At 29.8% G+C, this 23,920-nt stretch overlaps 1 protein-coding gene across 18 annotated transcripts in view; it reads left to right on the top strand.

Annotated features, from left to right (window-relative positions):
• The window catches only part of LOC110031888 (protein transport protein sec23-1-like), a 42,131-nt gene that overhangs the window by 4,061 nt on the left and 14,150 nt on the right, over positions 1-23,920 (top strand). For 4 of the 18 annotated variants that reach the window (XR_002294779.1, XR_002294783.1, XR_002294776.1 and 1 more), the window contains exons 1-12: positions 2,639-2,994; positions 3,922-4,026; positions 4,797-4,897; positions 8,854-8,925; positions 9,767-9,850; positions 11,118-11,208; positions 12,406-12,510; positions 12,618-12,759; positions 13,977-14,239; positions 19,558-19,600; positions 19,696-19,850; positions 19,961-20,107. Coding sequence is in view for 1 of the 18 variants with exons in the window: in XM_020735313.1 (XP_020590972.1) it covers positions 2,737-2,994; positions 3,922-3,933 (270 nt within the window). In the remaining 17 variants the exon portion in view is untranslated. Of the gene's footprint in view, positions 1-2,638; positions 2,995-3,921; positions 4,027-4,796; positions 4,898-8,692; positions 8,778-8,853; positions 8,926-9,766; positions 9,851-11,117; positions 11,209-12,405; positions 12,511-12,617; positions 12,760-12,866; positions 12,921-13,976; positions 14,240-19,557; positions 19,601-19,695; positions 19,851-19,960; positions 20,108-23,920 lie in introns of those variants that run through there. The other 14 variants (XR_002294788.1, XR_002294789.1, XR_002294780.1 and 11 more) reach the window with 12 other exon arrangements.

The following is a 23,920-nucleotide window of genomic DNA, read 5'->3' on the forward strand; positions in this document are numbered from 1 at the left end:
TTATATATCAAGCGTAAAGAATATTATTCGTGCTTGGCTTGTTTGCTTAGCAAATGAGTTGAACTACTTAACAAGTCAAATACGAGTTGTTCACGAACAAACTGTTTTGACACTCTAGCTATAGTGAACTCTGCTGTATATACATAAACGAAATTTTATTCTAACATTATTTGAACACTTTTTAAATTTATTTCGAACTATGTTTGAACTTAGTTTATGCATTATGTTCAATTAATATTTGAATTATATTCGAGAAAAATTATAATCTTATTCAAAATTTAAAGGAATTATAAAAAAAAATTCATGTTAACAATATGTTATTTGTTAATGCCTTAAGTCATTTAATTTTTCTCTTTTTTAAAATAACAAAAATTTGTGCATGTGTACAATACGTGTGCTTTAAATATGTTTTAAATGAAATTTATAAAATTAAAATGTTTGTAACCTTATTTAAAATTTGAAAGTATATTTGATAAATGTTAATGTTAAAAATGTGATAATTGTTGTTATTGCATGAAATCATGTAACTTTTTTACTTTTTTATGTTTTAAAATAACAAAAATTTGTTCATACGTGTATTGTGTGTGCCTTGAATATGTTTTATATGAATTTCTTAGAATTAAAATGCAACGAATATAAAATAATTTGAACAGTTATGTGACAATTATTATAAATAAAACAAACATTTTAAGACATTATATTTATCTTGAGTTTTTAAGATGATAATGAAGATATTAAAAAAAATTCGAAATTCAAAATTATTTCAAGTAATTGGATATTGGAAGTAACTAAATAAAGTCAAGTTTGAGTATAATATTAAAGTAATTTAGTTTATTTTATTTTATTTAATTTTTAATTTTCTTAGTAAATCTATATGCTTAAAGTCTCCAAATAGAAATATTAGATTTTATTTAATATAAAAATTAAATATTTGATGTGATAACAAATTATTATCAATATTATATTGCAAGTATTGATTTATTTGATTAATTTTGAACATGAGCCAATTTCAAACAAAATAAATTTCTAACCAGCTAAACACAGGTTAAGCCCAAATTTGCCCAAGCTCGACTCATTTATAACCCTAATGGACACAATTAAAACAATCATTTTTTTGAATTTTTCTTTGAAATTATAAAATATTTAAAGTAGAATATATTAAAATTATATTGTAAAATCAAATATATTAATACTTGCAGTATCATACTGACTAGATTTTGTTGTCACATCAAATGCTTAAGTTTTTATATAAGATAAAATTGAATGTTCCTAGTTGAAGAACTTAAGTAGATAAATTTACTAAGAAAAATAAGAAATTAAATAAAAAATTAAAATAAAATGAAACAAAATTATTTTAATGATTATGTTCATACATAATATTATTTAGTTACCTCTAACATCTCATTACTTCAAATATTTTTTAATTGTAATTTTTTTCTAGCTTTATTAACATTTTAAAATATTGATATAGATAGATACAATAGCTTAAAATGTTTGGCTTATTTATAATAATTGTCAAATAATAGTATATATTATTTTATATGTATAACATTTTAATTTCGTGAATTTCATTTAAAAGATATTCAAGACACAAATATTGTATGCATATACATAATTTATTTTTATTTTAAAAAAGAGATGAGTAAAAGGTTACATGTCTTTAAGTATTAACAACTATCACTTTTTTAACATGAATTTTATCTATATGATTCTTTTAAAATTTCAATAAGGTTATAAACATTCTAATCGTGTGGTTTTCTTTTAAAAATTATTCAAGGCATAAACATTAAACATTTGCGTAATTTTTGTTATTTTAAAAAAGAGTAAAAAAATTACATCATTTCAGGCATTAACAACAATTATCATTTTTTAACATTAAATTTCTCTTTTTTCTTTTAAATTTTGAATAGGATTACAATTTTCCTCGAATATAATTTAAACATTTTCTGAATATATTGCATCAACTATGTTCAAACATAGTTCGAAATAGCTTAAATAGTGTTCAAACAGGGTTAAAATAGGATTTGGTTTATGTAGATACAACAAAGTGCACTATAGCTAGGGCCGTCGGAACGACTCGTTCACAAACAACTCATGCTCAGCTTGTTAAGCAGTTTGTGTTCAACTCATAAATAGATTTCACTTTCCGTGTTAATCAATATGATTGTCGTGATTTTAATATAGAGACATTTAAATAAATACTATTGATTTTATTTATTTATTTATTTGTCTAATACCTAAACATCAATATTTACATTCACAACACTTCAATCTTTAACATCACATCAAAGTACTACTTTACTAACTTGTTAAAAGTCAAATGCGCCTTTTTATGCATTCGTTTATAGCACCAAGGGTCAAAAATGTAAATATCAAATTCTTGGTGTTATATATGCAAATCCATAAGAATTTTGTGGTATATCTGTAAACTTTTCTTTAATCTATTCCACAAGTACTGCATTCTGAACATTAAAATTTTTAATAATGATAGTCGTGCAATACTTGTTGTAGGTTTTCAACAATAGTCGTGAGGAGACTGCATATTTCCATTTGTTGTATGCTCATAATTACATTTTACAGTGCATTCTGAACATTAAAATTTTTAATAATGATAGTCCTGCAATACTTGTTGTAGGTTTTCAACAATAGTCCTGAGGAGACTGCATATTTCCATTTGTTGTAAGCTCATAATTACATTTTACAGTTTTACCAATATTATTGCAATATTTGTTGTAGGTTTTCAACAATAGTTCTGACGAGACTGCATATTTCCGCATATTGCTGAGTAGAGAAAGCATCACAAACTCTGTTATGATTCAACCCTCATTGATTTCATACTCTTTTAATGCTCATTCTCCCCCTTTATTGGATGTAGCATCCATAGCTGCAGGCCGCATTCTGGTGCTAGATGCATATTTCAGTGTGGTCATTTTACACGGCAGGAAAATTGCCCAGTGGCGCAACATAGGCTACCAAAATCAGCCAGAGCATCAGGTACTTGGTTTCCAGTTTCAATTAAATATCCTTGTAAAGAATCGGATGACCATTTCTCCACTTTTCTCCATAAAATAGTGTTAATTCTATGCTTGCATATTTTTATTGTTTTTGTCTTGAAATATCTTCATACATGCCACTAAATTAGTTTCCAAAAAAAAAAAAAAGAGTCAAGGCATCAACATATGTAAGCCATGATGCTGATCATGTTCATCATCCGGTTTAATCGTCAGGCACAGTGCAGCACAAAGTACCCTCTGAAGCGGGTACCTACCCTCCAAACGTCTAAATACAAGATTATACTGAAAACATATTAAAATGGAGCGCAAGGCAGGATTTTTGTAGCACTGAAGTTAAGTTTTGAATGCCAGATTCTTTAAAAAATGCTGTAGCCTTACAACTACGAGCTTGGATTAGATTTTTCGCAGAAGAGTGCTACACTAGAGGGTTGGCATGCAAAGAGAAAGTTATAATTAGAAAACTCATAAGTAGCACCATCTAAATCAAGAATTATTCTATTCAAACAAAAGGAAGATTTAATTACATACTACACAATTCTCATGAATTTACATTTCTAACACCTATACTTCAATTTTTTACATATATGCCACCTTATTTGTGTAGGAAAGGTATATTTCACATTTTAAAAATTAAAATAGTGATATTTTTGATGTGATCTTATTATGAGTGGTATAAATGTAAAAAAGAATTTAGTGTTAGATATATAAATAGATAATAATTGGGTGGTTTGCTTGTAAAATAGTGTTTTTGTTATTTTTGTTTTTATCGTGAAAGATTGCTATCTTGTGTTGAAGTCCTATATTTATTTATTTATTTGGTATTTTTATATTTTCTTTCTCCCAATTGGATTTCTATTGTAGGTATCTGTACTGTTATATAAGGATTTCACATCCTTTCTTCTTACAGGCGTTTGCATAGCTTTTGCAAGCCCCACATGATGACGTCCAAATGCTAATCAGATAGAGATTCCCAGTCCCATGATTGGTTGTTTGCGATCAGCATGGCTCCTAGGTATCACTATTTCTTAATATTTTATTCAACATCACAGTTTCTTTGTGCTCGAATGCTCTTATCATGCGTATATTTTTTTTTTGTAATTTTATTCTTGTAAGGGGATATTTACATACAAATCACTCAATTATCATGTGTTTTAATATCTAAATGTTGGATTTAGTGTAAACCTATTTGGTATGCACGTAAATCTCTTTAATAAGCTGCTGATAAGTAACTGATTCGGTTAGCTGCTTATCAGCAGTTGATCCAAATAAGCTGGTTGGTTATTTAGTTTGTGTTGTTGGAAAAAAAATTGTTTTGCAGCTGATTCTGGATAAATGACCATTTTGCCTGTATGCAGTAATATTATTTACAACACAGCTTGATCCAAATAAGCTGGTTGGTTATTTAGTTTGTGCTGTTGGAAAAAAAATTCTTTTGCAGCTGATTCTGGATAAATGACCATTTTGCTTGTATGCAGTAATATTATTTACAACACAGATATTATAGCTATGTATTTTATACTTGAGAAACAAAAATCACTTCATATCAGTAGAAAAAAACGATACACTTCATTTAACAATGAGTATCAAGATTGTTAGAAAAAAGAAAAATCTATTAAAATTATTTTAATGTATTTTTCACTTGTGGTTTTTAAATCATTGGGGATAATGTAAAGTTTAAGTGTAGGAGTGGCTAAGAGTTGCATTTGTTGTATTTATTTTATTTTCAACTTATTTCCTGATAGTTTTTTATATTCCTCCATTTTTCTTTTAATTTCTACTTAGGTAATTACTCTAGCCATATGATCAGGAAGAAAATCCATTTGATTCAATGACTTGCACACGGAGAAATGCTGAGGAAGGTGCTGTTGGGGCGAAAATAAATGGTGAGCTGATTTTTAAAAAATAGGTCGTTACATAACATAACACTTGTCAAGTTTCTATTTGTTAAAGGCAGAAATAATAAACAAAATGTCATTATATGTATTGCAGAAAAAATTATTATAACACTTCTCTGTATTTTATCTTATTCTTCAACCCCTCCCTTGGAGGGGAAAACAACCTCAAATCTATATGGTTTTTGTGTCTACCCTTTGTTTTCTCTATTTTCATCCAAGAGTAGAGCTTAATAAAAGATTTTTCAATTAGCACTCTATGGTGAAGATGTCTTGATGATTAATTATAGAGACACCAAAGTAGGTCTTTAATATCTAATTTAGCCAAAAAGTCTTAATTTATAGTTGTAGGTTCAAAGCTAATACTCCTACTACTGCAACATGTAGGTTCGAAGCTAATATTCCTATTACTGCAACTAAAATGTTCTATTAGGCAACTATGTTAGAAAAAAACTAAGAGAAATCAAATTTCCTGTTGAAAAATAAAATTGAAGGGCTGCATAATAAAAATCTCAAACATGTGAAGGTGCAAAATCGTGTTGATAATAGGCTTTATGTTCTGTGTTGAACTACGATAATGTAGTTTGAAACATACAAATAAGCAATATAATCATACATGGTTAGGTTTAAAATTTGAAGAGCTTAGAACTTAAATGCTCAAAGCCAAACATTCAATCATGCAAAGAGATGCATCGTAATAACTTCTATGGTAAAAAAAAAAGAAAAAATTAAAATGAGTTGAACAAAACATCAATGTATTTTTTATGTAAGTTTCAAATTACCTACATGAGTACATCTCCAGGAGCCAAAGTGATGCAAACCTACATAAGTTCCTTTCACAGCTCCATTATTGTACACTAAAATAGTTGGAAGAATATGGTCAGGATATCTTGGAATCCAGTATGTAGAGACAATCTTAACAAACTTTATCCCTGAGTATCTAAGCATTGTAGAAGTAACTCACATCGTGGGATGCTGCCCCGCCATTCAAAACAATCCAATGATGATCAAGCTTGAAGTAATAAAACTAGAAGCAAAATTCTTTCTGCATAACTTCTAGCCAGTGTGAGGATACAAATTGTTTATAAAAAAAGTAAGTTAAATATTCGGCAAAGAACTTTTACATTAAAAAAAGAGGACAACGAATTGATACATATTCATCTTCCACAGATTTAAATAGAAAAATGTTTTTATACATGGATTCAACTTAATAAAGTTCAACGAAAGCAGCTTTGGAGAGGGAAGTAAACTCTTTTCACCCTTACATCTCAAATCAAACCATAGATAAAAAAAATAAAATCATAATTTGGTCTCAAAAAATCATTGATCAAATACATATGGAGTGTGAAATACCCATCCTTGATGAGAAGCACGACGACCCATGCATTAGTAGGGGCTTGAGAAATCTCGCGGACGAAATCGGATCCTGTTATTAAAAGCACTGTTCCGAACCGGGCAACCCTAGTCACCGTCTGCATGTCTAGCAGCCTCTGCTTTCTGAGCCATTACAATGGTATTCAATTAATAGAAAAGGGAAAGATAAACTTGGAGACATAGGAAAGGAACAAAAGTTCACAGCTGTACTCTTCTAGGAAGCGATTGTCATCGATATCAGAGTCATCTTCCAAACCCTCAAACTCCTCAACAGTGGGCTCTTCAATTCATTTCTTAGATTTTTGGCGGATGTCGGGATCTTTTGAAGGTGTGAAAGGCATTGGCTTGAAGATTTTTGGCTTTGTCGTGAGTTTTCTGAGCCGACGTTGGATGGCATCCATTCAGTACTCGAGCCAGAGCATAGTAACTAGTGGTCAGAGGGAGGAGAAAGAGGCGAGGGGTCGGGAAGGAAGAAAAATGGAGCACGTAACTCTGAAAGGTAAGAATGTGGGCCGCAGGGTCAAGCCCGCGGCCGTGTAAATAATAAAACGCGAACTACGTTTGTGGATAAGCAGGCGAAACACATGTAATAGATGCCTCAACCACGTTTTAAAAAACGCAAACGCACCAATAAGCCACCCCAAATGGGCTCTAAATCTTTAGACAAAATGCTGGGAAACAAACAAAAGTATAAATTGATTCTCTGGTCTTTAGTGGGTTGTTTTTCTGGTTGAATTTTGTTTTCTAATGCATGGAATGAGTAACAGTATAATCATAGAGTACTTTTGACTTTAAAATTAATACTTATTTATCAAAAATACATTTATAACCATTTTTGTTCTCTATTTTCTGATTTCTGTATTGGAAGAACTTGAAATAAGTGCATTACATAATAGAGATCTTTTATTAACACAATACTTCAATTCAAATTTAAGTGCCGAAAATATTATCATCAGCTACCCATTATTGGATGTCATCTATGTGTTTCTCAAAATGTAATTGATGTTTTATACAAGATAGATTTCTCTTAGATAAGTCAGCACGTGAGGTAGGTCCCAGTTCAGATGTCGTCTTTACTGATGATGCTAGCTTTCAAGTTTTCTGTGAGAGCATCTCAAGAAGCTTGTTGTGCAGTCTTGAACCATTTTTCCTTCCTCTCTATCATACCTTTTCCAGGCTTCAGTTAAGTGTTAGCTTACATATTCTGCCTCACTCATATTTTATTTTTTTTTATTTTTTATTTAAACTATTCCTTTTTTACATCGAATCAATAAGCTTTATATATATATTTTTCTTAAAGAGAGGATATATATATATATATATATATATATATATATTTATATATATCCATAAAATGAGAATAAATCATTCTATTGGCGTTTTTTTTTTTTTGAGAGAATTTGGATATATGAGAGTAAATCATTCTATTGGCGTTTTTTTTTTGTTGAGAGAATTTGGATATGGATATATCGGGAATGAAATTTATTGGGGGTAGATTTTTTGTCATTAAATGTTTTTTGAGTTGAATAGAATATTACTGATCAGCCAAGTTTTTTTTGCACTCATTTTGAAGGAAGGTAGAAAGTTCATTTTAATCAAAATTTATTCTCTATTTCGGTTGGGCCAATTCTAAAATTTTCAGTTTTTTTAATCTCATTGGTTTTGAATCTTCTTTGATTATTGTGATAAATGATCAATGTGCAATTATCTATTTTGATCATATTATGTTATATGTATAATGTGTGATTATTGTTCTATTTGGGACAATTTTCTATCTGCTTCGCATTTCAGATCTTCACCACAACTCTGTTTGGAGTACTGTTTTCTTGTTGCTTTCTAAAAAATTTCTGTGACACGAAACAACTTTTTTCAATTTGATCTATTATAGTGCGTTGGTTATGAGAAAGTTGTTGCCTGATATTTTGAAAACTAATATATATATTTATATGCTCACCACAGTTTTCTATGTTGTTTTTTCTTGCATAATTTTGCAACCATCTTTTTAAAAAGCAGTCACCCCAAACAAACCATCTGATGGGTTTATAACTTGAGGTTTTTTTTAATGTTAGTTTAATCATATATTCTTTTAATAGGGGTTGAAATAAATTTTTGTGAGGATTAATTTATCCCATATTAAAAGAGCGGCGGGAACAATTAAAATGTCTCATTCAAACAATCAGGGTATTATTTTGTTATCGTAGAAAAAGATAATCATATTGGATTGAGCCACCTAGGCTTCAAAATAAGCCCTCAAAATAATTAAATTTGTTGGTAGCTTTGGGTGAAAGTGATTTTACATTGGTAGATATATATGTGGCCTGTTACTTTACACTGTAGATAGTCAGGGGATCATTTTGAGACTTTAATGAAAATTGCATTCAATATTTGAAAATTTGTGTTCTGCATTGGCAGATTGGAACTGACATTGAAGATTTTTAGTGCTCTTGACTTATTGTGCAAACGCTTTAAATAGCAGATGAAAATCAACTGAAATTTTTGGAGGCAAGTTTATTGCTTGTAATTCACTGTTGTCTGATTAAATACAGACTTGAATGGTTTAGTTGTTTCTCCAGGAGAATTATGGGAGTCCAGATCCAGCTTGTGTTGCGAAAGCTAAATCCCTTTACAGTGATCTCAATCTCTAGGTTTGCTTCATAACACTGCTGTAATTTGGATTTACCCCATAGGAACTTATACAAGTGCACCAATATTTGCAGAACTTCATATATCATCACTAGGGGTGTAAACGAGCAGAGCTTGAGCGAGCCCAGCTTCGGCTTGTTTAAAAATACAAATGTTCGTGTTCGACTCGTTGGGGGTAGCGAGTCGAACATGAGCTGTTGAGAACAAGGAACCGTTTTGACAGTCCTAGTCCTACAACCATGGGATATTAAGAGGGGTTGCGATTTAAATCTTATTATTTATATTAAAATATTCATTTAAATAGAATTTAATATTATTTTATTTTTTTAATTAATAATTTTAATTGATCATAAATCTTTGTAGCCTTGTAGTGAATTAGATTATTTTTAAATAATACAACAATTATATATCTTTATATATTTACAAACACACACACACACACACACACACAGATATATATATATATATATATATATATATATGTATATATATATATATGTATATATATATATATGTCTATATGTATGATGTAATTATTTGGAGTTAAAATGAGTTGAACATGGACAAACAAATTTTTGTTTGTGTTTGACTCGTTTATATGTGTGAGGCACAAAAAAAATCTATGTTCAGCTTATTTGCTGAGCAAACGAATTGAACACGAACTTCTTTACGAGCCGAACGCGAGCTCTTCGCGAGCAACGAGCCGTTTTTATGGCTCTTATCACCACAACTTCATTTTAGTGATTCATCAGTTATTTTGTTTGATTTTCGCAGATTAAGTGTGCTCATGCAATACATTGCCTGATTTTTCTCTCTTTTGTGTTTGCTTTTTCTTCATCTCAGGCAAAATTTTCTGAGTACGAGCGAACAAGCTACGGGCAGCTAAACTCCTCCATAGAAGCTCAGCCAATCAAACAAGTTCAGGAGGTACTTAAGTCTTTCCTGCATAAGTTCTACTATAAAAGACAGAAGTAGAGTTTCTGCATGCCTCCATGTTAAGGATAGTAATTTTATAGCCACGCAAGAACATTTCACTTTATTCTTTCTTGTGTTTTATTTGTACCAATATGCTATTTTATACTGTTTGATTTTTGGACAAAACCTGCTTTATTTATTTGATTTTCTTCCAATTGAATTTTCAGTTCAGAGTTGGTTTGTTTTTCTTTTCATAAATTTAATGAATTTTCTTTCTAACATTGGTTTCAGGTTGTATCTGAAAAAAAAATAGTTATGATGGCTATAAAATCCTTATATATATTTTGACATGAATGCATTATATGTATATGTAATCAATTAAGGTTTGGCGCAATTAAGTACAGACCATCAAAAACATGCTATTTACAAATGAACCATCCTCTTTCATCCATTTTTCATATTCTCACTCAAATTTCAAAATTTTAAATTCTCAATCTGTAAATACGTCGGTTTGGCAGTTCGAAAAAAAACATCAGTTGGTGGTCAATTTGTAAAAATCAATGTTTCAGGTGGTCTCCATGTAAAGAGAAGTTATTTATTATGATATCTGATATTAATCATGTAAATCATACCTAATTTATTTTTTATTCATCAATAATAAATATGTTTATCATAATTTTGAAGATTATAATAATTTAAAAAGATATTTATGTAAAGTTTTGATAAAATATAAAAATATTTTCGACTTACTCTTCTTAATGGAAAGCATAAAAAAATCTAAAAATGTTTATACATGAAAATATAGCTGTATTTTACTGGCAGAGATAATTTTATCATCTGATTAAACCAATAACGTCACTCACTTGCTATAAAATCACTCACTGGTAGAGATATATATGTGGCCGTTTACTTAAAAAGTTTTATTAATCAATTTGGACTTGAAAATTGACTTTTTAATTGTATGCGTAACTAAATTATTTGACTTTTTAATTGTATGCTATTTTACTGGCAGAGATAATTTTATCATCTGATTAAACCAATAACGTCACTCACTTGCTAGAAAATCACTCACTGGTAGAGATATATATGTGGCCGTTTACTTAAAAAGTTTTATTAATCAATTTGGACTTGAAAATTGCCGTTATTTCTTATTATTATTTGACTTTTTAATTGTATGTTTTTAATTGTATGCGTAACTAAATTATTTTGTAAGTATATTTTATTGTTTTTGATCGAAGCTTTAGAGCTGATTAAATTGTGTTATAATTTGAGCATTCAGGTGGCTGGGAAAAGTATTGCATATCTGTACTACCAATGTGGAATGAGAGAGATCAAAAAATTTAAGCGAAAAAATTGAGGATTTCATCCAGGTAATTGAAATATATCAAAATTGCAAAAATATACCCATACCATATTAACAGATTCAACTAGAAGCTACCATGCAATGATTTTATTCTTAAAATTGTCAAGTCCCAATGCAACATTTGAATATTGTCATTAGTGCTGCTAACTATCCATTCGTATTGGATAAATTTAGTTCGGCTCATCATTCGTCATGTTCAATTTTGATTGGGGTTGAAATTGGAATGAACTGGCTCAAATTTACATATTTGGTTCAATTTTAGATTGGAATCTGCCTGATTCTTGATAGAACCCAAGTCATATTTTTTATTTTTATTAAATTCTCAATGATTTGATCTAATTGCATTGGTTCGGTAATTCAAAATATCACCTGGGTGCCTGATTTGTAAATAACAATGCTTAGGGTACTTTTTATGTAATCATCCCATTTTTTTCATTCTAATGACTGACTTAGAATATATATATATATATATATCACCTGGAATGCCCTCATGATATCATGACTGCTTTGGATATTGTCCTCAGGGAGCCTACCTCCAAAAAGTATTGAAACAATTCAAGCTATTTTTATGTTTCTTGTGATGCATTTTATAAAATAATTAAATTGTCTGGTTTTCTTCTTACAATTATGTTACAATTTCAAGATCATTTTTTTCTCTTGAATTTGGGTCGAATGATATTGGCGAGGTTTACAATGTTGGAGGGGTTTTTTCCAAAGTCTTAGGCCAACCCAAATGGGTTTGTCCTTGAATGTTGGTAATGATTATTATTTTTTTCTGTTTAGGATTCATTTAAACTCTTCTAAATGCTTGGTTTGTCTGAAAGGCGCTAAATTCATTTTGTCTGATATGTGTGACATCTGCTTTGAATTTGTAGATATTCTGCAACATCTTTTTAAAGGCCAGTAAATCTTTTAAACTTTATGTCAGACTTTTTTACTGTAAGATCGTTTCCTACAAGTTTATCTGAAAAGCAACGTCTTCAGATATTTGCTTTTGTTTTGATTTGAGCTTTTGTTTTCATTTGAGACATTCTTCTTTCATATTTGAGTCATATGCTCTCATTTTTTTTATCCAAATTGCACATGTTTTTTCTCTTGTTGCTAATATCAAATCATATGTGAATGATGTTCCTGTGCAAAATATTTTGGCTTTATCTTAGTTATTTACTTTAGGTCAGATGTATGACTTCTTTGAAACTTTCAGATACAAAAGACGTTGAAAGAAGTCTATAATGAAACAACTCATTTACTATGTGTGTAGACGCTATAAAAGCACTGGGATTACATCACAGTTTGCTAACGAGTTAATGTATGTTGTTTTTTTTTATGTTCTTTTATTGTATTTTGGCTCCTACAAAAATGTTACAAAATTTTCATCCTATTGAGCTCTCTCTAATCAATAGTTTTCTTCAACAGGTTTCATTTTGATGAACCAGAGAAAACTGAAATATCTATTGCACGTTACTTCAGAACAAAATACAATTATAATCTTATGTATGATTCACTGACTTGCGTTAAAGCCGACAGTGATAGCAATCCGATATACTTGCCAATTGAGGTTTTTCTAGTCAACAATATTAATAGTTTTCTTTATTCAAATGCATTGCTTTTAAGCTTAATCAATTTGTTGTTCAGCTTTGACCCTGCAGCTCTCATTTTTAATAGGTATGCAAAATTGTGGATGGACAAAAATATGTTAAGAAGTTAAATGCTAGACAAATAAATGAAATATTAAATTAAAATTGTAAACGTCCGGCTATTTGGGAGAAGAACATTTTGGAGGTTACATCTTGTGATTTTAAATTTGCTCTAGAACTTTTATTTTGTCATTGCATTTTAGTTTATTGGGTGGGTTACTTCATTGATCCTACAATTTGTTATGGTGAAACCTTGATTGTTTTCGCTGCTGGTCAAGCAAAATAATTATAACAATGATATGTTTGCAAAAATCTTTGGTATTGGGGTTCAACCGAATCTTACTGCAGTAGAAGCAGGAGTGCTAAGTTCTCCAAAAATTAGTTGTTACTCGGTCATTATTTTTATTTTTTCCTAATTAGTTCAATTAGTTGATAGGAGTGTTGTTACTCGGTCATTATTTTTATTTTTTCCTAATCAGTTCAATTAAAATTTTAGAAGCATGGTAGTTGATAGGAGTATCTCGGATTATAGTAATTATATTAATCAATCTGTGGTGCAGCTTCTCAACATATTTTGATTTTTAAGTATGGTAGTTGATAGGAGTATCTGTCATCCCAATGAGTTCAACTTCTATCTTTGCAATCATACCAGTATCCAGGTAGACAAATTTTTATTGCGTAGAAACTCAAAATTGTAGCTGAACGGAGTATTTGACTAGAATTCTCTTACCTCATAAGCATATTTTTACTAAAAAAATTAACAAATACTTGTAGGGTACACGTCGCCATTTTCATGATCATGATTTCTACGATCAAAACGATTTTTTTTGTTGATCAGCTGCAGTTACTAACCAATAACTCATGCTACACGTAAGTTTATAATATATTGGGAAGATTTACATAAATACTCAACTCAATTTCTATAAAATTACATCTCTAACACCAAAGTTTTAATTTTTAACTACATACTTACCTGTACATAAAAAAAATTATATTGCAATTTTAAAAATGTGAATGGTTTTGGGTGTTGTACATGTAAATAATTACATGAGAATTTTGTGTTATGCATTTAAATATCTCCATAGTGAGTAACATGTTTTATAGAATTACTAAATGTATTAAGATATTGTTTGTACAGGTATGGTCGATGCACGCGTTCGATATCTGTAGGTAATTGTCATCGACTATGTGAGCTTCCTTGCATTTGATTTTTTGTAAATTTTAATAGGTTTTTATGTTTTTTTGTAGTTAATGCTATATATTATGCGCACCGTGCAACATTCCGATCTTGATATTACTTGGAATCAAGGTCTGAATCTGTATCAATTCAAGGCAGTGGACCAACACAAGCGAACAACGATCATCTCTGTTATTCCAGCTATTAAGGAGAATGTCAGAGGAGTAATGTTTTACTGTTAAATTATTTGCAGCCCAAAATATTATAGCAGTGGGAAACAACAAACTCATTCTATCAAAAATAATTTTCTAGTTTTTTTTTGCATGACAAACTCTGAATGATTTTGTTGGTTTATTTGTTGAATTCATGACTGGTCATTCAATATTTTTTTTTTGTTTTACTGATTTTAACTTTAAATTAGAGCTTTTTTAAATTTTGCTTTTAAACAAACCTTCATAGCTGTCGAACGAGATCATTTGCTAGGGGTTTTACACCCAGTTAATTGCTTTCGTCTCATTGGTCTATGTGTCTAAGCGTAAGTTTTGTTGCTTCTCATGTTTATTCCGGCCAGATCATTTGATTTTTATCTATTATTGACTTTTTATGTTATTTTTTTGTTATCCATATTCAGTTGTTCAGTTTTCTTTTTTTCTAAAATAGTGTTATGATCAAAATGAGGTAATAAATATATTGAATTACTACAAAATTAAATGTTGCTTATGATATGAAAAATCACTTTGATTTTGACAAATTGTCCTCACATATAAGATTGAGATATTTTCAGCACTATAACAATTTCTTTCTACATATAGATAGACGTAATAATTAAATTATACATAATAACCGTTCTTGCTGTTCATGCTCATTTGAGCCAGAAATTTTATTTAGTATATATGTATAGTGACAAGAACAATAGTGTAACTTAATTATTATGTTTATTTTTATGTAGAAAAATGGGGTTATAGTGCTGAAAATATCTCATAATCTTATTTGTAAGAACAATTTTTCAAAAACCAAAGGATTATCAATGTCATAAGTGAAATTTTATTTTGTAGTAGTTCAATATATTTATTTTCTCATTTTGATGAAAACAAAATTTTTTAGAAGTCGAGAAAACTGAAGAACTAGATATAGATGTCAAAAAAACAATCATAAAAAACCTGTAATAGATGAAAAACAAATGATCGAATGAACATAAGTAGCAACGAAACTTACGCTTAGACGCATAGGCTAATGAGCAGAAAACAATTGACTGAGTGTAAAACCCTGAGCACAATGGTCTTGTTTGATGGTTAAGATGGCTTGTTTAAAAGAAAAATTCAGAAAAACTCTAATTTAAATTTAAGATCGGTAAAACAAAAGAAAAAATATTGAAATTCGAATGAACATAAGTAGCAACGAAACTTACGCTTAGACGCATAGGCTAATGAGCAGAAAATAATTGACTGAGTGTAAAACTCTGAGCACAATCAGACTGAATTCAACAAATAAACCAACAATACCATTCACAACTTATGCAATTAAAAACTAAAAAATTATTTCAGCAGAATGGGTTTGTTATCCATGTCGTCTGCTTAACAGCTGGAAGAGTAGAGATGGTCGCTACTCGCTCGCGTGTTGTTCCACCGACTTGAGCTGATCCAGATTCAAACCCTACTATAAAATATCGGGCTCTGAAAGCTGCAAGGTGGGCATAATAGACAGCAGGAACTGCAAAACAACATAAAAACCTATTAAAAATTACAAAAAAATCAAATGTAGGTAAACACATATAATCGATGACAATTACCTACAAATATCGAATGCGTGCATCGATCATAGTTATATAAACAATATGTTAATATTTGTAATTCAGTATACAAAACATGTTACTTACTAGGGCGACTTTTTAATACATAACTCAAAATTCTCATGTAAATTATTTCCAAGTATAACACCTAAAACATTTTAACTTTTAAAATTACATTATAATTTTTTTATGTGCAGTTTGGTATGTAGTTAAAAATTAAAGTCTTGGTGTTAGATATATAATTTCATAGAAATTAAGTATAGTGTTTACGTGTAACATAAGTTATTGGTTAACGACTGCAGCTGATCAGCAGAAAAACCATTTTAATATTAGAAAATATGATATTAAACAGAATGACTTGTGCCCTACAGGTATTTGTCAGTTTTTCTAGTAAAAATTTGCTTGTGAGGTAAGTGAATTCTAGCCAAATACTCCGGCCAGCTATAATTTTGAGTTTTTATGTAGTAGAAATTTATATACCCGAATACCGACATTACTGTAAAGGTAGGAGTCGAACTCAGTGGGATGACAAATGCTTCTATCAACTACCGTACCTAAGAATCAAAATATGTTGAGAAGATGCAACCTAAATTAATTACTTGATCCATCAAATTGGACATTGTCTGGCAATATTTTCTCGTTGTTATTATTCATATTCATATTCTTAGGAAATAAATGCGTATGGTGCCTCTTCCGTACCACTATAAATCTAACTCGTGGAAGATAGTCTTCTTCTATTGAGTCACATGCCTATTATAATTATCATTTGTTAGAATCAGTTATTCAAAATAATATAAGAAAGTAATATAATTTTTTTTAAGAGAATCATTATAATCATAGTAAAATAAAACCAACTTTCCCAATAGATTCCATTTCCAACAAAAACAGTGTGTTAAATTGGGCATCACGAACACCATTCCTGCATTTAACAATCAAATCTTCTCAGGTTAACTAATGATGCGTCTTTAAGTGTAGTAATGAGTTTAAAATACCTTAATATACCAAATGTATAGAATATAATGCGTTCCGATTTTTGATTTGTCTCCTTATGGAACACTCAAAGCAGATTCATTTTGATATATAAAGTTAGAATTTGAAATTTCAGGCTATCTAGTCAAGGTTTATTGTACTTAACATTATCATTCTCCAGGCGGAGTTACCCATCTTCGGATTTGGAGTAGTTTCGAAAAGATCCTCTATCATTACGTGTCTACGTGGCCGTGCAGAAAAAAAAAACATTGTACTTCGTTAGACATGTTTAATTCATAGATGCAACCTCCAGGAAGAAGATAACAGTTAAAGCAAAATTATCGGTAAAAATCAAATAATAGAAAACCACCAACATAATCAGAGACGAGAGAAACAAACTGCAGCAATGTAGGGTAAAAAGTCTTCTCTTTGGGCTGAATGGGTCACATCAGCTCCAAATATAATAGTAGGCACAGATGATATCAAAGAAATTTGGTTTTTGATGAAGTCTTCAAGAATAATATTACAGTCACCAATCTATTGCATTAAAGAGAATGTTCAAAAACAATAGAAATAACATGTCTGCAGAAGATAACCGAAACAATTACAAACATTTACATTAATTTTCAAGGCTCAATTTTCAAAGTATTGTTTATTTGGCTTAACTTGTAGGTGCTTTGGCTGGCAGCACTGATTAATAAGACCATGCTTAGTATCACATTTTTTTTATCGTACCTATTAAGCCAAGACCAAAACATAGACAACTAAATAAAATTTAGGAATTAAAAGTGAAAACATTAGAAAACAAACAAGCTATAAATTGAAAAAATATTATATGAACCCTTAATTTCTGGTAGAACAATAATTAGCAATTGAAGTTGTCAATGCTTTGAGTTTAGCTGCTTAAAGGCTTCAATAGACTGACTGTGAAATTCTCTCAAACAATTTTCTATTTGTGATAATGAACGTGAAATGTTTACAACGTTTTTATTAAAAACCTATATTTAAATGACAATGAGTAGCTCATGAAAGGCGGAGTATCATCACAATTCAAGGTAAAACGAATTAAAAGTAAAAACTATTGTGATGATGTTGCACATGAAAACTAGATCATGTCAGAAATCTCGAATGATATTCATACTATGAAAACAAAAGCTTATGCATGCCACAACATCAACAGTACCGCCTTTATACACTTTATATATAATATTTATATGACAATATATTATACATATTTATATCTAATTGTAAAACACTGCATCTTATGTGTTGAAGCGGTTTTGTGCCTCTTATTATATATGAATGGTGCAGCTTGAGTGCAACACTGTATATTTTATTTTAATTGATTTAAACGAGTCAATTTCGGGTCGAACATGAAGAAGAATATATAAATTGAGCAAACACAAGCACGTTCACTAGCAATTTCAAACACAATCAAATTTTGAACTAAATTACTTCAAAAAGAGTCAGTGTTCACATCAAATGCTTAAATTTTTATAAGATAAAACTGAATGTTTCTAGTTGAAGAACATCGATACATAAAACTACGATGTAAAATAAGAAAGTAAAAGAAAAAAATTTAAAAACAATGAAACAAATTAAATTATCTTAATGATTATGCTCAGACATAACTTTATTTTTTTACCTCCAACTCTCAATTCTTGAAACATTTTTTAATTGCAAGTTTTTTTTTCTAGCTTCGTTATCATCTTAAAAGCTTGAGATAGATGGATAGATATGATGAATATGATTCTTTGATTTGCTCTGTATCTTATATAGTAAGACCGATTTGCTCTGTATCTTATATGATGTCATATTGGGAGGACCACATCTTAAAAGTTTGGTTTATTTGTAATAATTGCCTAGCATTCTAATTGTGTGAAGTTCATTTAAAAAATATTCAAGGTACACGCATTATACACATATGCACAATTTTTGTTATTTAAAAAAATAAAGACAAGTAAAAAAGTCGCATGAATTCATGCATTAACAATAATTATTACATTTTTAACATGAAGTTTATCTTGCTTCTTTTAAAATTTGTGTATGATTACAAACATTCTAATTGTACGAATTTCATTTTAAATATGTTCCGCACATACATATTGTACACATATGTATAATTTTTTGTTAATTTTAAAAAGAGAAGTAAAAAGTTACACCACTTCACACGTTAACAACAATTATCATATTTTTATCATGAGTTTTCTCTATGATTCTTTGAAATTTCAACATTTGTTCTACAAGTTTACGTGCTTTGTCTTCCAAAAATTTTTTTGTTGTTGTTGAAATATTTTGCTTGTTTCAGCATGAATCTCACTAGTGAAAATTTTATCATTTGCAAAAACATGCACTAAGGCACGGTATTTTAAAATATCTATGTCAAGCATTTCCATAATTAAGATAAAGAGATGCAAACTCATTGTTATTATTAAATGTTATTTAATTATAATTGGAAAATCTTTTGTCTATTCACGACTATTAATACCATCCATTGCTCACTAAATATTTTTTTAATTTCATTATGCTTTTGAAACACACGTTTAGACTTAATGTGCACCAAATAATTCTTAGGGTACGTGATTATGTCTTTTCGAGGTAAATAAAAGTCATATAATTTTTCTTTTTTTTGTATATGCTTTTCTCTTAATTGTGCCATCAAAAAAAATTTTCTTTGATTTTACTGCATTATTAATCACCATTTTTTTTGGTAATTAAATTAGTAAATTTAGAGGTTCTATTGATTTATAAAATCAATTTTTCTTTTATGGAAATTTGGAGCAGGGAGCGTGACCACTTTCAGATTCTGACAGAACTGGTTCAGCTGGTAATCCGTTGAGAAAAAAGAACTATATGAATCTATCAATTAATTTTATGCACAGAATCATATTTATATACCATATGAAATTTTAAACATTTTAGGAAGTACAAACGGAAGTCGACCCATTTGGGGCATTTCGTCCATTTTTGGTGTTAGTGAGAAATGTGCATCAACAAAATAAATCTCGTCCAATAAGTCTGTTATTGTTCCTTCTCACAATGTGGAAAGTTCACTCTTTATGATCCATCTAAGAGAGGTTAGTGTTCTATTTATTAAACTCAATGTCTATTAAACTCAATGTTCGCTCAAGTTTGGCAATTAGATTACTTTCTTACATCTTCTAAACTTTGGTTTTCTACAATATAGCCTCCAGTCATCTTGAAGCCTTCAGAAAATCAATTGGAGCAGGTGGCTTTGGAGGTTTCCATTACAAAATTATTACTGAAATCGTACTACGATATTGTCAGGAAAAACATTGAAGATATTTTGCCTAAGGCAATTATGCACTTCCTGGTAATTTATTTTACATTTTGATCATACAGAATAAGAATATTCTGTCCTCTTGTCTGATAACTTATATTAATGATTGTTATAATTTCATTTATTGTTATTTTTGCTGCTTTGTGCTATGAGAATTAATTGCGATATATATTTTGATCTACTGCTTTCCAAGATGAAATTTGCATATTGGAAGTGTTTCACAATTATAGGCTGGCTGGAGCATGTATATTTGTAATTGGTCTAGCTGATGTTTCTCCTAGTTTGATATTCTTCAAACTTTCCTGTCATTTTTTTTGGAAGATTTACATGCATTCCACTAAATTCTTTTTTACTTAACACCTCAATTTCTTAAGAATTTGGTGGTATGCGTGTAAATGCCCCTTTTCGATTTATTGTTTGTGGATTGATTTGGTACTAACTAAGGCACGTAATATTAACAGGAAAGTCGTCGTACCTTTTATTTATTTCTTTGGGTGAATCCCATAGCTTACTCTTGTGCTACTGTTTAATGAAAGTGGCTCGACAGAAAAGCTGTATATAAAACTGACTGTTTTTTTCTTTAGTTTGGGTGTTATTCACCTTGTCAATGTGTGAGTTGATGTTGTTTGAAGAGTTGTCAAAAGCGCATAAACTAACCTTCAAAACATTGCTTTGAAGAGCAAACCTCTCTTCTTTTTAATGGTTCCTTATATTAATTTTCAAATAAATTGTAATACAAGTTTAATTTTATGAATGTTTTGTTACTATCTTCAGTTTTTTTGATGTTGGTGGGTTATTTTTCATTAGTTTTATTTTAAAATTTTTATATATTTTATATATCATATTCTCTGCAAATTTTTTTTTTAATAACTAACAGTTTGTTCACTTGCTCAGGTGGATCATACAAAAGGAGAGTTACACAATATTTTTATCAGAAAACTTTACATGTAATTGCCAAAATAATTTTTAATTATTAGTTTAATAAATTCATTATTATATTTATCATGATTTTGTTCTTTAATTATAAAACTAATTCTATTTAAGTTAAGCTCATTAAACATCTGTTATTTTAAGTCAGAAATCTTTTCGATGACATGCTTCGACAACAGATGATATAGCTACCAAGAAAAAAAGATAAGAGAAACACTCAGGGTTTGTAGCAGGCCTACAAGGTAACACTTTCATCTGATTGTAATTTATCAAAAATCATTGCTTGAGTCTATTATTTTAACTATATGATCCAATATTACTAAAAAAATGAATCTTTTTTTTTAACTTAGATCGAGTTGAGTCATGAGCCAAAATTTTGGCTCAGTTGGATCTTTTGGTTGATTTTGAGCTAATCTATGATTGAATTGAACAGACTCAAAATCTGCTTAGGATATAAATACTGTGTATAATTATATTTATGCATCTATACACGCATATGTTTAGTCAAGGATTTGTTTTAGAAGAACAAAAATCAATTGAATTATTAATATATATTATTTAATATTATATTTTCTTGCTTTATTTTGATTCCAGACGCTCGAGGAACTGCCACTCGAGGCAGATAGTGTGGAAAAGGGTTAATCTCTTTATTCAGACTCAACTGCTTTGTCCTAAGTCCAAGACCTATTTTTTTCATTCTTCCCAGCATCAAACGATTACAATTCACCCTACATGACTTTGCCGAAGATCCAATGATCAAGGAGATCAACCCACTCTAGAGGATAGTTGTCTTTTTCGTACCTCGGTTTGATGTAAAGTGACCCGTTTCTTATCCTCTAGTGGATACTTAGGGCTTTCTTGAGGCAGCAAAAAAGCTTGTTCTATTCTTGGAGATGCCTCATATGGCAGATTTTTTGTGTCGCACCCATAATAAAATTAGAAGTTCCGAAAGTTATTTTTTAATATCATTTTATATGCAAGAAGTATGGCTAAGGGGTCCTTGTATATTACATTAAGTTCACATTGCTTTTTTTAAGTATTTTTACACGCAATGAAATTGTAAAATGAGGTACTAAAATATATGAACATCTGATGAAATTTTCATTGTCATCAAATGTTGAGTTTTGTTAGCTATCTAATGCCAAAATAATATATACTAAAAGGACTGCAATGTTTTGAAAGTTATCTATTGTGAACGAAGTTGCTATTCTCTTTTGTAAATCTGATAGCGATAGATTTAATATTAGATTTGTAGTCTATGCTCTGTAAGCTGGGAAAATTTGATTTTTTATTGCTTTTGAAAAATTACATATCTGAAATCATTATTAATACATAACTGCATTCAAATGAAATAACATTTTTATAATTTTTTATTTTATTTTTTGATTTATAATTTCCAATTTTTTTAGAATATTGATGCTTATCCTATATATGTTCACACACACACACACACACACACACACACACACATATGATATTATATTCATGTCGTTTATATCCCGTATAAGTACATTATAATTGAATTTCCATTTGAGCCTAAAGCCATAGATAGCCATACGACTTCTACTTGCGGTGGGCTACAAGAAATGTGCGGGGAAGAGGATCCAATCAAATGCTGAAATTGCTGTTCTCATCTCCCGACTCTCCTTCGTTGGGAGGAATGGTATATATCAAAAAATAAAATAAAATATTAAAAAAATCTTATTTCATTTGAGTGCAGTTAAATATTAATAGTGATTTCAATTATTATTTCATGCAAAATAAATATAAAAATGTTTATTTTTCATAAGCAATCAAAAATCAAATTTTCCCAGCTTACAGAGCATAGACTACAAATCCAATATAAAATTTATCACTTTACAAAAGAGAACTACAACTTTCTTCACAACAGAAAACTTTCAAAATATTGCAGTCCTTTTATTATATATTATTCTGGCATGAGATGATCAGTAAAACTCTCCATTTGGTGCAATGAAAATTTCAATGAATATTTATGCTCTATAGTATCTTATTTTATAATTCCATTACGTGTAAAAATACTAAAAAAAAATTAAGCATTGTGGACCTTATATAAATATACAAGGACCCCTTAGTTAACTTCTTGGCTTAAAAAATGACATAAAAAATATCATTCGGAACGTCCAATTTTAAAATATGCGTGACACAAAAAATCGGTCGTAGGAGCTCATCTCCAAGAACAGAACAAAGCTTATTTGCTGCTTCAGGAAAGCTCTCAAACATCCATTGCAGGACAAGAAATTGGTCCATTGGCGTCAGAGCCAGGGTACTGGGAAGACACCTGCTCTCCAAAGCAGGTTCATCTCCTCGATCTTTGGATCTTCGACTAAGCGGTGTAAGGTGAATTGTAATTGTTCGATGCCGAGTAGAACGAAGAAGATAAGCCCTGGACTTTGGGCAAGCCGGTTGAGTCCGAATCAAGAGAATAACCCATCTCCACAGTGTCCGCCTCAGGTTGCAATTCCTCGAGTGTTTGTGATTAAAACTAAGGAGAAAATATAATGTTAAACAATTTATATTAATGATTCAATTGATTTTGTTCTTCTAAAATAAATTATTGGCTCAACATATGTTCGAATAGATGCATAAATACAATTATACATAATATTTATATTTTAAGCAGATTCAAGCCGGTTCAATTTAATCAAAAGCTTAGCTCAAGATCAGCCAAAAGATCTGACTCAACCAAAAATTTGATCCAAAGTAAAAAAAAAGATTTATCTTTTAGCAATATTGGATTATATAGTTAAAAAATAGACAAAAACAATGATTTTTGGCAAATTGCCGTTAGATAGAAGTGTTACCTTGTAGGTCTGTTGTGAACCCTAATTGTTTCTTTTATCATTTTTCTCTTGGCAACTATATTATCTGATTCTCGAAACATGTCATCGAAAAGAT

The sequence above is a fragment of the Phalaenopsis equestris genome, unplaced genomic scaffold, assembly GCF_001263595.1.
Source record: "Phalaenopsis equestris unplaced genomic scaffold, ASM126359v1 Scaffold000858, whole genome shotgun sequence".
Lineage (NCBI taxonomy): Eukaryota > Viridiplantae > Streptophyta > Magnoliopsida > Asparagales > Orchidaceae > Phalaenopsis > Phalaenopsis equestris.